The 14561-nt window shown below is 45.4% G+C and overlaps 2 protein-coding genes across 2 annotated transcripts; both read left to right on the top strand.

Moving 5' to 3' along the window:
• Nucleotides 1-3170: 3170 nt before the first annotated feature.
• Nucleotides 3171-5047, top strand: MELLADRAFT_92940 (uncharacterized protein; the record flags this gene model as incomplete). The annotated part of the gene is made up of 2 exons (XM_007415800.1): nucleotides 3171-3767; nucleotides 3821-5047. The coding sequence occupies 2 exons, from the start codon at nucleotides 3171-3173 to the stop codon at nucleotides 5045-5047; spliced, it is 1824 nt and encodes a 607-aa protein (XP_007415862.1).
• A 1673-nt stretch (nucleotides 5048-6720) lies between these two features.
• Nucleotides 6721-14201, top strand: MELLADRAFT_39519 (uncharacterized protein; the record flags this gene model as incomplete). The annotated part of the gene is made up of 10 exons (XM_007415801.1): nucleotides 6721-7014; nucleotides 7110-7328; nucleotides 7398-7812; nucleotides 7842-8035; nucleotides 8100-8210; nucleotides 8289-8494; nucleotides 8562-8672; nucleotides 8738-8918; nucleotides 8995-9180; nucleotides 9270-14201. 10 exons carry the CDS (start codon nucleotides 6721-6723, stop codon nucleotides 14199-14201), a joined length of 6849 nt encoding a protein of 2282 aa, XP_007415863.1.
• Nucleotides 14202-14561: the final 360 nt, after the last annotated feature.

The following is a 14561-nucleotide window of genomic DNA, read 5'->3' on the forward strand; positions in this document are numbered from 1 at the left end:
CTTATGAGCTGGATCTGCTGCAGCAATGCATCAAGAACGCCCAAGCCCCCTCTTGGCCTACCAAACCCTGGGGTACCTTTGGGATGACAAGTGCTGGGACTCCCAAAGCAGCAGAATGGCATTCTTTATACAAAGTCTACATTGTACTTGCTTGGGTCCCTCACTTTCTTAGTGGTGAATCTGGCACTATTTCAGCTAAGATCCTTGCCAGCCTGCTCCAACTCATTCAAATTGGCAACATATGTACCTTGCATAGTTTTCAACGACACAACAGTGAAAAGATTGGTAACTTGGTTCATGGCTATCAAGCCACCCTTGGAGATGGCTGGCCACATATCAAGAAAAAATCCAACTTGCATTTTACAGGACATATTGGTGAAATCTCAGCAAGGCTTGGCCCACCAGCTTATACTGCTAGCTGGTCAGGTGAGCGAATAATTGGAAGCCTGGTTCAGACATCTAAGAATGTAAATATCTGTCAGTCTTTTTTGGCCCTCTGTTGAGCACCCAAATTAACAGCAGCTGATTCCAATCCTTGACACTTCAGAAGGACAGGGTGAGACATTACTTCACCAACACGCCAGACAGGGATTCTTCAGAGCAATGATTAACAATAGTCACTCTGCCATGAAGGCCAATCCAATCCTCTGAGATTACTTCCAAAGGAACCGCCAGTCAAGGTGGACTATCAAGAAGCTCAGTCCTGTAAGCTTTCAGGCACTCCAGTGTTTCAATCATCTTGAGGCTAGTCACACCTTCAACTCAAAATTTAATGTTACTTCATCCATCAAGATCTTGAACAAGGCACAGCACTCACAAGACAACACCTGGGAATAGCTACATTACATATGCCCTGAACTCTCAAAGATGGACCGGATGTATCACTGAAATAGTCTGGCTCAACAACCTGGCTGCACCACTGCTTGTTGTGCATTCACTAAAGTCACTGAGTCATCAAGACCAGCACAAGAATCTGTACTCTTCCTTACCGGACTTACTGAACACTACTGTTGTTTATGATTCACATGAGGAATATCATGTCATTCAAGTCAAGGACATAATTGGACAGCTAGTTGTGATGAAGAACCCCAGTGGTACATTTGATGTTGACAACACAACACTTTCAATTGTTGGCTTAGCAAATATTGTGAGTGATTGAAGGGACTCAATGTGTTTCTATATACTAATTTCTTTCATATCCACTCTTAGGGATTTGTGCAAGACAGCCACGACAAAGATACCATGGATATGGAGTAACATTAATGTGTATGTTAAATTTGTAAGATATTCTGGACATGACCACTTTTATAGGGTAATTGTAATTCAACATAAGCTATTGTAGGAGAATAGAACGTAACCTGAGCACATAGTTGATTTCTTGATATGAGATGGATCCATGTCACTTGTGCTGGATCTTATGTCCAGCTGAAGTTACATTGAAGCTTTCTTGAAATCTTTCTAAATCTTTCATGAATCTTTCATGAAGTAAGTGGTAGGCTCTGGCCTGCCAGAGCCCAGTAGATGGGGGCTGTGAATAGTGACAATGAATGTGCAGATATTCTTTGTTGCGTCCCAAGACTGGTGTGTAGTAGTATTGTTCACCTCCCTGGTTGTAGATACTGGGTCTATACATAGTCTCACAGGCAGGGTCTGGTATAGTGGGGAAGAAATGTCAGTGGTTTGTTTCCAATCAGGCCTGCAGATCAACAATACATCACACACAGTTAGCAAGGCGAGGGAGGATCTTACTTGAGCAACACAAGATCACAGTCTCAATGGGGTGGACACCATCAATGTCGTGTAAGTAGCCGTTCACGCCCGAATGGACGTGTAACACATAGGAATGGTCTGTTGTGCATAAGATACAATTCAAAAGCGGTGAGCGTAAGAACCTCTTGGGCAATTGAGTCGATTTCTGCTGAGGTCCAAACTCGCGGATTAGAGCCGTTGGATTGATCTGGCATGCGCTCAGGACAGGGTAGGATAGTCGCCAAAGTTCTGACATATGATGGTTGGGCGGTTGAACTGATAGTGCAGATTCAAAGAAATTTTCCAAAGAAAATTGAGCTGGCAAGAGATGTAGGAATTCCACGGCCTGATGATTGACTTCGGCCGCCAGCAATGCAAATTGCACAAAGTCGCCTACTGTGAGAGTTGCCAAGAGGTGAGGATATTGAGAGATCAGTTGCAGAGTAAGTTCTTGTAGGAGCATCCTGTGGTGTCTGATTGAAGGATATTATCACTGTTATATGTATTGGGAGAGGGGAGAGGTAGATCGACTGAATGGGGAGAGGCTAGGGTAGATAGATTGATGGAGAATGTCACGGGGTGGGATGTCAGGCCGCGGATTTAAATGACTTGGTATGACAAAAGAGTTTTTGTGGCCTAACGGTAAGTCGTAAATGGGTAAATGTTGAAGGTGTTTTACATACACATTTTTTGGTATTAGCCCATAGTTCATGGGTTTGTTGAGGTTTCATTCTCAGACGAGTCTCAGCCTATCCAGGACCCCAGAGAGCTCCTGTAGAGGTGCGTGATGTAAAAGATTTTATTTTCTTATGCTTGCTGTGAATTGCTGTGTATTTCACAGCATCCACACCACGTTAAAAACTCTTCACAATTGTGACAGTGTAGGTATGAAATTCACAGTCAACAAAGTGCTTTGCTTCTGGCTAGGCATTATTGAGGGAGAAGCAAGGGATCTGGTGAAGTTTCTATGAATGTAAACTGTGGTGAAGTGTGTGTACTGTAGGAAAAAAAATTACATCATGCACCTCAATAAGAGCTCTCCAGGGTCCTGCCTATCCCCCAGTTCTTCGGTCTACCACTTAGAGCCACCGTAGTATGTATCCCGCAAAATACGAGCTCCGTTGAAGATGCTCTTGCCGGACCGGGTCGGCCCATTCCACATCGGTGTCGGCACTTGCTAGGTCAGACTCCTCCGGGCCAGGACCGGTGTACATCAGCCTCAGGCCCGCGGTGAGACTGGGCGACGAATTGAATTCATCATCTTGATGTATTCCTCATCAACATGACCCTCCTTATGCTACGATCAACTTTTATTTATTAACGACCCTTTCTCACCTTTTCTACTCATTCCATGTCGATTTAACATCACACGTTATCACAACTACCCAGCCTCAATACTTCATCACCTGGTTATCACCGTTATGTCTCACACGCCTACCAAAACAACTCATCCTCCGCAAGAAAATGTCACTTCGCCCATCGGATCTTCCCTGGGTCACAGCCAACCCCCATCGCTTGGTGGGCCGCGTCTTAACAAGGCGCGGAACGAAGAGATGCACCGACGGCATAGCAGCATCAGCTACCGGAAAAGTCCGCCCGAAGAACCCAACCCCATTCGATTTCACCATGCGCGCTCATCTTTAGCATCAACTTGGACACCACCTCATCTTGCTCACAATCGATACAGCCTTCAACTAGCCACTCTGAATTTGTATGATCACCTTCAGAACGCCGGGCAAGTTGCGGAAAGTCCCGGACAAGTCCAAAGTGGCCTACCAACATCCAAATCCTGGGCCTCTTCTGATGGATTCGTCGTTCAGACCAACCACACTGACGGTAGTAGAACGGGATCGATCAGCACAACAACATCCAATCCATCATATGTCGCTCCGAACAGAGGGATGAGTCTTGTCGAGCAACACGGAGATCTATTGACATTCATAGCCAAGAAGGAGCGCAGGTGTTTGGACCTTAGAGAGGGTATCCAACGACCTCCTATACACTCGGCTGTTTTACCTGTCATCCACGTTTAACTGACATCATGATCCTTGGCCTTCACGTAGAACTACAGAAATCTGAAGAAGAGCTGCGTAAATTAAAGAGAAAATGGGAAATCGTCATTGGAAGATCTTTGGCCTCTCCCACTATGGCCGCCGGTGTTTCCTCTCCGGTCATAGACTCTCGACGACAAACATCAACCTCAGGTTCAGTACCAGAAAGGCAGCCTGGTTCAAGCCCCTCGTCAAACTCCATTCCTGCCACTCAGCAGGAAGCTGCCCGTCAACAGCAGGACCTTACGGAAACTCATGAGGTGGAGCTTCGGTCACTTCGATCGCCTCATGAAGCTGGATATCCCGACCCTCCTCGACAAGATCTGAACTCATGGGACCCTTTTCTACAGCACATTGAGCCCGTTAGCTCCGTAGCCAAAAAATGGGTTGGCGGCATTGGGAAAGGATTTTTAGACCTTCTTCAAGAAGCGCACGACAATCCTTGCCCATCCCCTTCACTCTTACATAGCCGTCCTGCGCGAGATGGTATACCTTCTGCGAATAAATCCACCCTTCATGACAAACAAAAGTTGGCCACCCTAACAAGTCCATCCATGCCGACAAAGCTGCTCCTTGAAAAATCAATCCAAAATCGAGTTGAGGCTGTCTCAAACACCCTCCAGCAAGCACCCTCTACCGCGTCTTTGCCGTCATCTCCCGTCCACCAGCTACGTATGCGAACGCACGCTCATAGCTCTAGCAGCAACTCCAATAGCATCATTGATAGCTTCGATGCCGGCAGTAGTCATAGGACATCAATGTCTTCGATCGTCCCGACCTCATTTCCTAGCGCAGATCGCGCGACAACTACCGCCGTCCATTGTCAACCGAATACCACTTACCGAACACTCATTCAATCTTGCTCGACTGACAGCGGTCCCTTGGCTGACATCGCTTCTGAGCCTGGTGTGATTGAATCTGAGGGAAAGCTCACCTCTCTTTACAATAATGACGATCGGCTACCAACGGCCCAATTTATATCTCGTGCTCGAGTCACGCCATCTGGCCTTATTGAGGTGCAAGGCAATGAACCCTCCATCATTACGGGGATTTCGGCAGATGAAGAAAATTTGATACATCAGTCTCCTAATTCATTTCACTCTTCGAAAACAATTGGGTCCAATCTTCAGTCAAGTAAAAAACATCCAAGCCGAAGATCTACATTCGACTTCCTTAACTCTACCACCGGTCAATGGACAGCCAACTTGACTAAGACATTGGGCGATATCACGAACAGTGAAACGTAGGTGCTCACGTAGCCAAAAATTTCATTTGCAAAATCAACTTCCTGACGCTCAGATTTTTAGTTTTCGAACATCCAAGCGAGCTACATTAAACTTCGTGGACACGGTGGAAAAAACCTTTACCGACGTCATCACCAGTGATGCAAATCCACGTCCAGAAGTAGAGTGCTCATCTAAATTTAACTCCACTACGCGCACCAGTCCATCTGATAAAATTGATAAAGTGCCAGACCATGTTTTCGAAGGTGATTCCAATATCCACGTGTCTCACCAAGCCTCATCTCTCTGTGACCTGCATAGCGCCTTATACTGACGTGAACGCGGGTTCAGTCCCCTTCTACTAACACAGGTCCAGGTTTGATATCTCCCTGTTAGCTTAAGTACCTTTTCGCCTCTTTCTTATTAACTGTCCCTGGACAATACACGTCAATTCAATTATTGCAAATTACTCCAACACATTGTATAAATTATATATTAGTTTTATATGACCTTTGTAAATTTATTCCGTTTTCTTCCATACAAACCTGCCCACAATTTCCTTCACATCTTGTTTTGCAGTTGCACTTTATCGGTCTTTAGTAATCACTTCAGTACTCAGGGCTTTGATTTGAAGCTAGCTTGGTCTTCTTCGGTTTCACTACGCACAGGCTCTAAAGGTAGGTGGCCTCATACATTTGGGCCTTAGTGCATTTAATTCCTCATCAGACTACATGTACAAATCTCTTCAGCTAACCATCTCGATACATCACTCCTTCATCGCTAAATCATGCATTCAATGCCCCTGCACTCACTGCAGGAGGCATAACACAGTACAGAATGTAGAGTCACGCAGTATCGATCTTTTGGGTTTTGATTTGTTACTGACTCTCCTGCCATCATCTACCATGCCATACCCAATATGATCACTTTGTCATGGTAATCTTGACTCACCTGGAGCTGGGAGAAACCTGGCCCCAATATGATCTAGACATCCACCCTTCCCATCCCCTATGTCTATACTTTTTCACTACCCTCTGCTTACTTTTCGACGATGCCTCCATATAGAATTACCTAATCTATTGCCTCTAGCTCGCCAGCGGCGGAGGCGATAAAACAAATCTTGAATACTTCTTCTTTCGATCTCCTCAGAAGTTATCGCCGATCAGGGCCCATGATATGTCTGCCTTATTGCCAGACAACAGCATTCCAGTTCTGATATCTGCTCATCTCTTACAAACAACAACAATAACAACGTAAACTCCTTTATACGTCTACTGAATAAGAGTGAGCACTTCAAACCAAGAAAGCAGAAAGCCCTGCAGCTATCTCCGTTCATTGTTGGCGGAATAAAGCTCAGTTAGAAATGAAACGCACGCTGAATATTGCTAAAGCAACCAAAGGAAACCAGTCTTGATTTTCGGCACTTACTTGTTGCACTGCTATCTATTTCATCCTGACTTTTTTATGTAACAAAAAGTGCTACAAATTGGCTTTACTGCATACGACGCAACTGAGAAAATGGAAAGAAAGGACTGGTATTGTAGTACGGAGATTCGGCATATCGATAACGAGACCCGTGGCAGCGTCGGTACTGTATCTTTCCGGGGTAGATTTTGACTCTGGGAGTCAGTCGCGACGCGTCCCTTGCCAATCGTCGGCGATTGAACCTTCTTCCATAACCTGTTTTCCCTTTGATTATGCCTGGACAGCGCGGGTTCAGAGGCAAGTCGGGACCTACCTATAATGCTCGGGGACGAGGCTCACGATTTCGAGGACGCGGAAACTATAAATCTACGAACAAATCCGGTTCAACATCTGTGTCTCGAACTGCTGACGGGTTGGTCCTCGAATCCCAAGCTGACCGAGAAGGAACTGAACAACAAGAGAAATGGAATGATGCCGTGCAAAACCATGAGCTGGACGAAAAGTTGGGGTTCACTCGAATCGAAGACGGCAGTCCAAGAGTGGGCTGGCTTATCAACATTCAGCCGGTAATTAGCCCTTCTTATGTTTCTTAACATGAATGTATTTAACTAGATTGATGGCTTTTGCCCTTCAGACACTCGTTCAAGAAACATCTACCGAGGCCGTGCCTGACAAGTCACCTTCACAACCAAATGCAGCCGTCGATTTATATTTCATCCAAGACGACGGTGAAATGTTTAGGGCGACAATGTCGTACAGGCCTTACTTTTACATTGCAACTCGCTCTGGGAAAGAAGGCGAGGTTGAAGACTGGTTGCAAAGGAGGTTCGAAGGTCTATTCTTCAAATCTGAGAGGGTGTTCAAGGAAGATTTGCAACTGGTACGCTCTCATGATATCACTACTTGGTAAAGAGTACTTCAACCTTTCTCTTTCACCTTACATACACAGCCAAATCATCTCACAGGCTACCGGCGACAATTCATAAAGATACATTTCCGTAATATTGAACTGCTGCTTCGGGTTCGGCGCGAATTATTGTCACTAGCGACCAAGAATCGCGATAAAATGGATGCCTTAGACACTTATGCTGAGATGATCCAAGGGGGATGCAGCAATCTTGACCTGGCCGATATGGAAGACGTAGAGTATACTCAAGAAGACGATTACCTCGAAGTCGAAGGAGGAGCTCAACGCAACAGGCATAAATCCATGGCTACAGCTAAATCGCATGCAGCCTCTGCCGCAGCGACGGACCCCGCTGAATGGATAATTGACATCAGGGAGTATGATGTGCCATACTATCTGCGAGTCGCTATTGACAGAGGCAAGCAGTTTCCATATCGATCAGCATTTACGTATATATGTATATTAACATGGCGCGTCTCCATGTAGACTTACGTGTCGGGTTGTGGTATACCGTCACGGCCACTCATGAAGAAGTCTTATGTTTTCGCATCCCGGATCGAGTTGAACGTGCTGAGCCTGTCGTGATGGCGTATGATATTGAAACCACCAAGGCCCCACTGAAGTTCCCTGAGTCCAGTTCCGATCAGATCATGATGATATCATACATGATCGATGGTCAGGTATGCATTTTCACTGGTTTTGGCTCAGTGGAACATAGCTCATTGCAACTTCTGCGCGCTCAAGGGATTTTTGATAACCAATCGTGAGATTGTGGGGGACGATATTGATGACTTTGACTACTCACCTAAACCTGAGTATGATGGCCCATTCACCATATTTAATGAGGCTTCTGAAGTCAGTTGGTCACATTTTCTTAAATTTACTGTCTACACCTCAGCTGATCATTACTTCGTGTCGTCGTATAATGGCCAGTCTGCTCTTATCCGGCGTTGGTTTGAACACATCCAACAATCTCGACCCACGGTAATAGCTACCTACAACGGAGATAGTTTCGATTTCCCTTTTGTTGCCGCGAGGGCATCAGCCCATGGTATCGATATGTTCAAAGAAACCGGCTTCCGCCTAGACTCCGAAGGAGACTTCAAATCGAGGACGTGTATTCATATGGATTGTTTCAGGTACTTACCTGGTCCTTGGATGACTGCTTCTCAATCAATTTTTATTCATATTACCTTTACATCTTAGATGGGTGAAACGAGATTCTTACTTACCCCAGGGTAGCCAAGGTTTGAAAGCCGTGACTGTTGCTAAGCTGGGTTACAACCCCATTGAGCTTGATCCAGAACTCATGACACCGTGCGTGGACAAGTTACAATTTATCTCTCCGGCGCGTAGCTAGTCTGACAATTTCTTTGATGTAGATACGCAATCGAACAACCACAAGTTTTGGCTCAGTATTCAGTTTCTGATGCTGTTGCCACTTACTACTTGTACATGAAATATGTTCATCCTTTCATCTTCTCTCTATGTAACATTATACCCCTCAATCCGGATGAGGTCTTGCGCAAAGGATCAGGTACTTTGTGTGAAACGCTTTTGATGGTAAGGACAGGGCTGTTATGATGATGATGTATTCTACTGGGTTCCTGACGGTCTCATTGGTATCTATATCACTCAGGTGGAAGCTTATGTGGGAGACATTATCATGCCCAATCGACATGTCAACGCGCATGGAACCATGTATGAAGGTCACTTGTTGGAAAACGAGACTTACGTAGGAGGCCATGTAGAAGCACTGGAAGCCGGTGTCTTCAGGTCAGACATACCATCTGATTTCAAGCTGGTGCCAAGGAGATGCCAACAAGTAAATTTAGTTTTGCCTTGCTTGCCAAATCTGATATCAAAGCATTATGTAATGTCTGGAGCTGACTACTCGTTCCTATGACTGCATAGCTCATAGACGACTTGGATAGCGCCCTGAAATTCAGCATCGTCGAAGAAGGTCAATACTCGTTAGAGGACGTTGTCAATTATGATGAGATCAAATTCGCTATCCAGTCCGGACTTGAAACGATGCGTGACCACCCTAACAGACAAGACACACCTCTCATATATCATCTTGATGTAGCAGCGATGTATCCCAACATCATGTTATCCAATCGTCTTCAACCTGACTCGGTTGTCGATGAGGCCACCTGTGCTGCTTGTGATTTCAATCGGCCAGGTAAAACTTGTGACCGCAGAATGACCTGGGCGTGGCGAGGAGAATACTTTCCTGCCAAATTGGATGAGTACAAGATGGTCCGTAATGCCTTGGAATCAGAGTCTTTCCCGCCTAAATGGCCCAACAACCCTCCGCGTAAATTTAGCGACTTGGCACCTGCAGAACAGACGTCATTACTTCACAAGCGACTCGGAGATTATTCGAGGAAGGTCTACAAGAAGACGCACGAGACCAAGATCGTAGAGAAAGAGGCGATCATCTGTCAACGAGAGAACCCATTCTATATTGATACTGTCAGGGCGTTTCGAGATCGTCGATATAAGTACAAAGGACTTCACAAACAGTGGAAGACGACGGCTGAAGTAACTCAAAAAAACGGCGGATCTGTTGGGGATATTGCTGAGGCCAAAAAGATGATTGTCATTTACGATTCGTTACAACTTGCGCACAAGTGTATCCTCAATTCATTCTATGGATATGTGATGCGAAAAGGAGCGCGTTGGCATTCAATGGAAATGGCTGGAATCACATGTTTGACTGGCGCTAAAATCATTCAAATGGCTCGCGAGATCATCGAGGAAGTGGGTCGACCGTTGGAACTTGACACGGATGGTATATGGTGTATGCTTCCAGGGATTTTTCCAGAAAATTTCAACTTCAAGCTCTCAAACGGGAAAACATATCGCATATCATATCCATGTTCAATGTTAAATCATCTCGTACATCAGAAGTTTACCAATCATCAATATCACGAGTTCAACCCACAATTCAAAAAATACGATGTACGTGCTGAGAACAGTATATTCTTTGAGCTGGATGGTCCATATAAAGCTATGATTCTACCATCTTCAAAGGAGGAAGATAAACTGTTGAAGAAACGTTACGCCGTCTTCAATCCTGATGGGTCTCTTGCAGAGCTCAAAGGCTTCGAAGTCAAACGTCGTGGTGAACTGCAACTTATCAAAATATTTCAAACTGCGATCTTCGAGAAGTTTTTGAAAGGCAGCACATTGAAAGAGTGCTATGACGCAGTGGCAGAGGTTGCCAATCGATGGCTAGATGTCTTGTCAACAAAAGCCATCTCAATGCATGATGAAGAACTTATTGAACTTATCTCTGAAAACAGAAGTATGTCGAAAACACTCGCAGAATATGGAACTCAAAAATCTACATCAATCCGCACTGCTAAACGCCTGTCGGAATTCTTAGGAGAACAGATGGTGAAGGATAAGGGTCTATCGTGTCGCTTTATCATCTCGGCGAAGCCTTACGGTTCTCCCGTCACCGAAAGAGCAGTTCCAGTTGCAATTTTTTCGGCTGAGCCTAGCGTACAGCAACATTACCTTCGCAGATGGCTCAAAGACAATTCTTTGGTCGATCTCTCCCTACGATCCATACTTGACTGGCCTTATTACACAGAGCGACTGGGATCTGTCATCCAAAAGCTGATCACCATCCCTGCTGCCATGCAAAAGGTCTCGAATCCTGTCCCGAGAATACATCATCCAGATTGGCTCGCGCGTCGATTGGCTACACGGGAGGATACTTTCAAGCAGCACAAAATCACAGACATGTTTTCTCGACAAAAGCCAATTCCACAAGATGTCATCTCTACCCGAGACCTTCTTCAGGCTACAGAGACAGCGCTGACAACCAAATCCCACGAGGTCCGTGAACCACTCCCATCGCGTCCTAGGCCTGACATCAGCGTAGATTACAGTGGCTGGATAGCTGCGATGAAGCCTGTTTGGAAGGAGCAGCGCATGGCTCGGAAATCGGAAAGGACCATGGGCCTTTCTCGTGCTTCCGCTCTACGATCCAACAAGGGTGACATCACGTCACTGCTACAACAACAAACACGTCGATTAGCTTCCTCCTTGATGGAGATCGTTCATATCTTGCCCGATCCTCACAAACCCGGGGAGTTTCGTATCTGGTGTTTGGTTCAAGAAGTCTTACATCCGCTGAAAGTCATCATTCCTCGTGAATTCTACATCAACTTGAAGCGTCATCCAGGTCCGAATTTCTTTCCGAAGTCTTGTCATGTCGAGCCCGTGGTCAAAACGTTACCTCGGTCCCAAACGCGCTTGTACTTGTACAAAGTTTCGGTCGCTGAGAATGCATTCATTGAGGATGCCTCTGAGTATCTGCGCATGTTTACTGCCCCTGAAGTTGAGGGAACATACGAACTTCAAGTTCCGCTGGTGCAACGCGGCCTCATTCACTTGGGAAACGCATTCACAGTCTCTTCGACAAGTAAGATCTCCATTGCCAAGGGCTTCGATGTGGGTTTCGATCTCGCCGATCTTTGCAGTATTGAAAGACCTTTGTCTGGACGATCTTATCTCGATTCAGGGAAGGCACTCCGTTATATCGTAATCTACCACTTTTATCGTGGTTCCAGGCATGCGATGGGAATATTCTGCCCAGGATCACATGCTCGAATCTACCTCACCGATCGCAATACATCTCCACAAATCCCCAACATGCAGACTTATTATGAAACGTCTTTTCAAGCTCGCGTAGAAGATATCAAATTGAATCCTGGAGTATTTCAGTATGAACCGAATCTTCAAATTGAGGCAATCAATGTAGCAACTGAGGCACTCGGTCTCAAGGCACTCAATCGTGACCTTTCAACTCTCAAAGGCAAACGCATTGCTTCAGACTATGTTGTGATGATACATTCGGACAAGGACTACGCTTATTATGACGATGGGATCACGTCGATGTCCAGATTTCCTACCCTGATGATTCATTCAAACAAAGCAGATAACAAGTTTGAAGCCTTTGGTTGGCAACGTTACGCTGCTGAGCGTATGGTGCAGCACTTTCTTAGAGCGTCTTCCTTCATACAGGAGCGTATCCTGCAAGCAGAACAATTTGATGTACCAGTGTGCAACTTCGAAAGCGATGCAGCTTCTTTCTTGATGGATCTCGAGTTCTGTAAGAAGCTCACCCGATCAGACCATATCCTATGGTGGTCTTCATCCCCCAAGCCCGATTTGGGGGGTAGAGAAAACGACATCAATGCTCAACAAGTCTTAGAAACCTTATCGAGTCCCGAGATATCTGTCATGGGAGCATATTCTAATGCGTCAATTGAGTTGAGCATCGTAGACCTGGCCATAGACGCCGTCTTGCAGTCTGCGACGGTATACGAAGGAGACAAGGGTGAAAGTACGATCGGCTTTCAGAACGCTTCTCACAACCTCGATGATTATTCCAAAGGTTCTGCAAACTCGCATCACATATTAGGCGATTCAGACCTAACAACTCAGACATTCGCCTTGTTTCGATCGATGGTCAGAGTTTGGATGGCTGAAAGTGTTAAAAGCAATGGACATCATTACCGCGGATTGATCAGACATTTCTGGCGCTGGATCAGTAGTGCATCATCTAAAATGTTCGACCCTGCGCTTTATCATTTTGTGCATGGCCTGATGAAAAAAGTCTTCTCTCAACTCTTAACGGAATTTAGGCGACTAGGCACTAAAGTTATATACGCCGACTTTAGCCGAATTTTTCTTCTAACATCCAAGACAACTTCATCTAACGCATATGCGTATTCTTGCTACATTGTGTCAGCAGTCAATAGTAGAGACCTTTTCAAATTTTTGGAACTAGATATTGTTCGCTTCTGGGATCAGCTCTTATGGGTAGATGTTACTAATTTCGCAGGTATCATCTGCAATCGTCCTGATGCGACAGAAGACAGCGGTGAACTTGACCTTCAGCATGTTGACATGCATTGGAATATGGTCAACTTTCTCCCTCCAGCAGTCCAACAAGATTTTCTCCAGGTGATATGTGTATTCATCCATGACATCAATCAATGCAAGAGTCAAACGACATCTGATCACTCCCAGTCGCAGCCGATAACTGACGCAGATCACAAACAAATGGAAGCAGAACTTTTGCGCCCTCTGATCAAGCAAAAGCTTACTCGGCAGCTGATGAAGCTTGTAACGAGCCTGACAGATCGGCAAATTGAAGCTATGAGTCAGTCCGACACCCGGGCCACTTTTGAATTCCCCCGCCTACCTGGATCTCACATCCTGATGAAGAAGCCGGTCCTTGAGTTTGTGAAGATGATTTGTTTCATCATGGAGTTAGCAAAACCGGTTGCTTCTGAGATCAGAACGATGAAGCGTCTATTGTTGGATTTGATCGGAGTCCGTGAGTTTGCTAGTGAAGCGGTTTTCAAAAATCCATGTGTTCCCTTCGCGATTCCAGTCACAATTTGCAAGCATTGCAATGTCATGAGAAATATCGATCTCTGTCGCGACCCAGACCTTCTCCCTTCAGCACGCTCCTCGTCTGCTAATCATTCATCTGATTGGCACTGTGCTCATTGCGGCCATGAATATAACAAATTGGCCATTGAGACCAGCATCGTAGAACAATTGGGAAATCAAGTCAGTATGTTCCAACTGCAGGACATCCGATGCTCGAGATGCTCTCAAATCAAGGCGGACGACATGAGCTTACGATGCCACTGTTCAGGCGAGTATGAATTGAGTGGCAATGGGCAATCTGGCAGTCATCGTGATACAAGGCAGCAGATCGTCAAGCGACTACGTGTGGCTCGAGATGTCGCTGAGGCACATGGAATGGATATCCTGTTAGATTTGGCAAATTGCTTTTTAAGTCAACTTTGATCGGGTCGGTCAAATAAGTGATCAATTGTAAGTGTTACAATGGCTTCGACCTGTGTTGCACAAGAATAATAAAACTGACGAAGTTGGAAATCTTCTAGGCCTCGTGTGCTCCATTCCAAGGCATGAAGTTTTCTGCGAAACCTCAGAGCTATTCTAGGATTTTAGCCTAATTTTTTCTCGCAGTGTTAGTTGCATAGATCGTTGAATTATAATATGTTGAGTGTGTAGGAGAGCTGGCCCTGGTCTTGTCTATACGTTTCTGCCCTGAGTTTTGTTTTGTTTTGATTGATCCTGTATATTTCACGCAATATACGTTTTTGTTGGAAGCATTGAATCCGTGTTGTGGTAAAAACAAGGAAA

This window comes from Melampsora larici-populina, assembly GCF_000204055.1.
Source record: "Melampsora larici-populina 98AG31 unplaced genomic scaffold MELLAscaffold_54, whole genome shotgun sequence".
NCBI classification, from domain to species: Eukaryota; Fungi; Basidiomycota; class Pucciniomycetes; order Pucciniales; family Melampsoraceae; genus Melampsora; species Melampsora laricis-populina.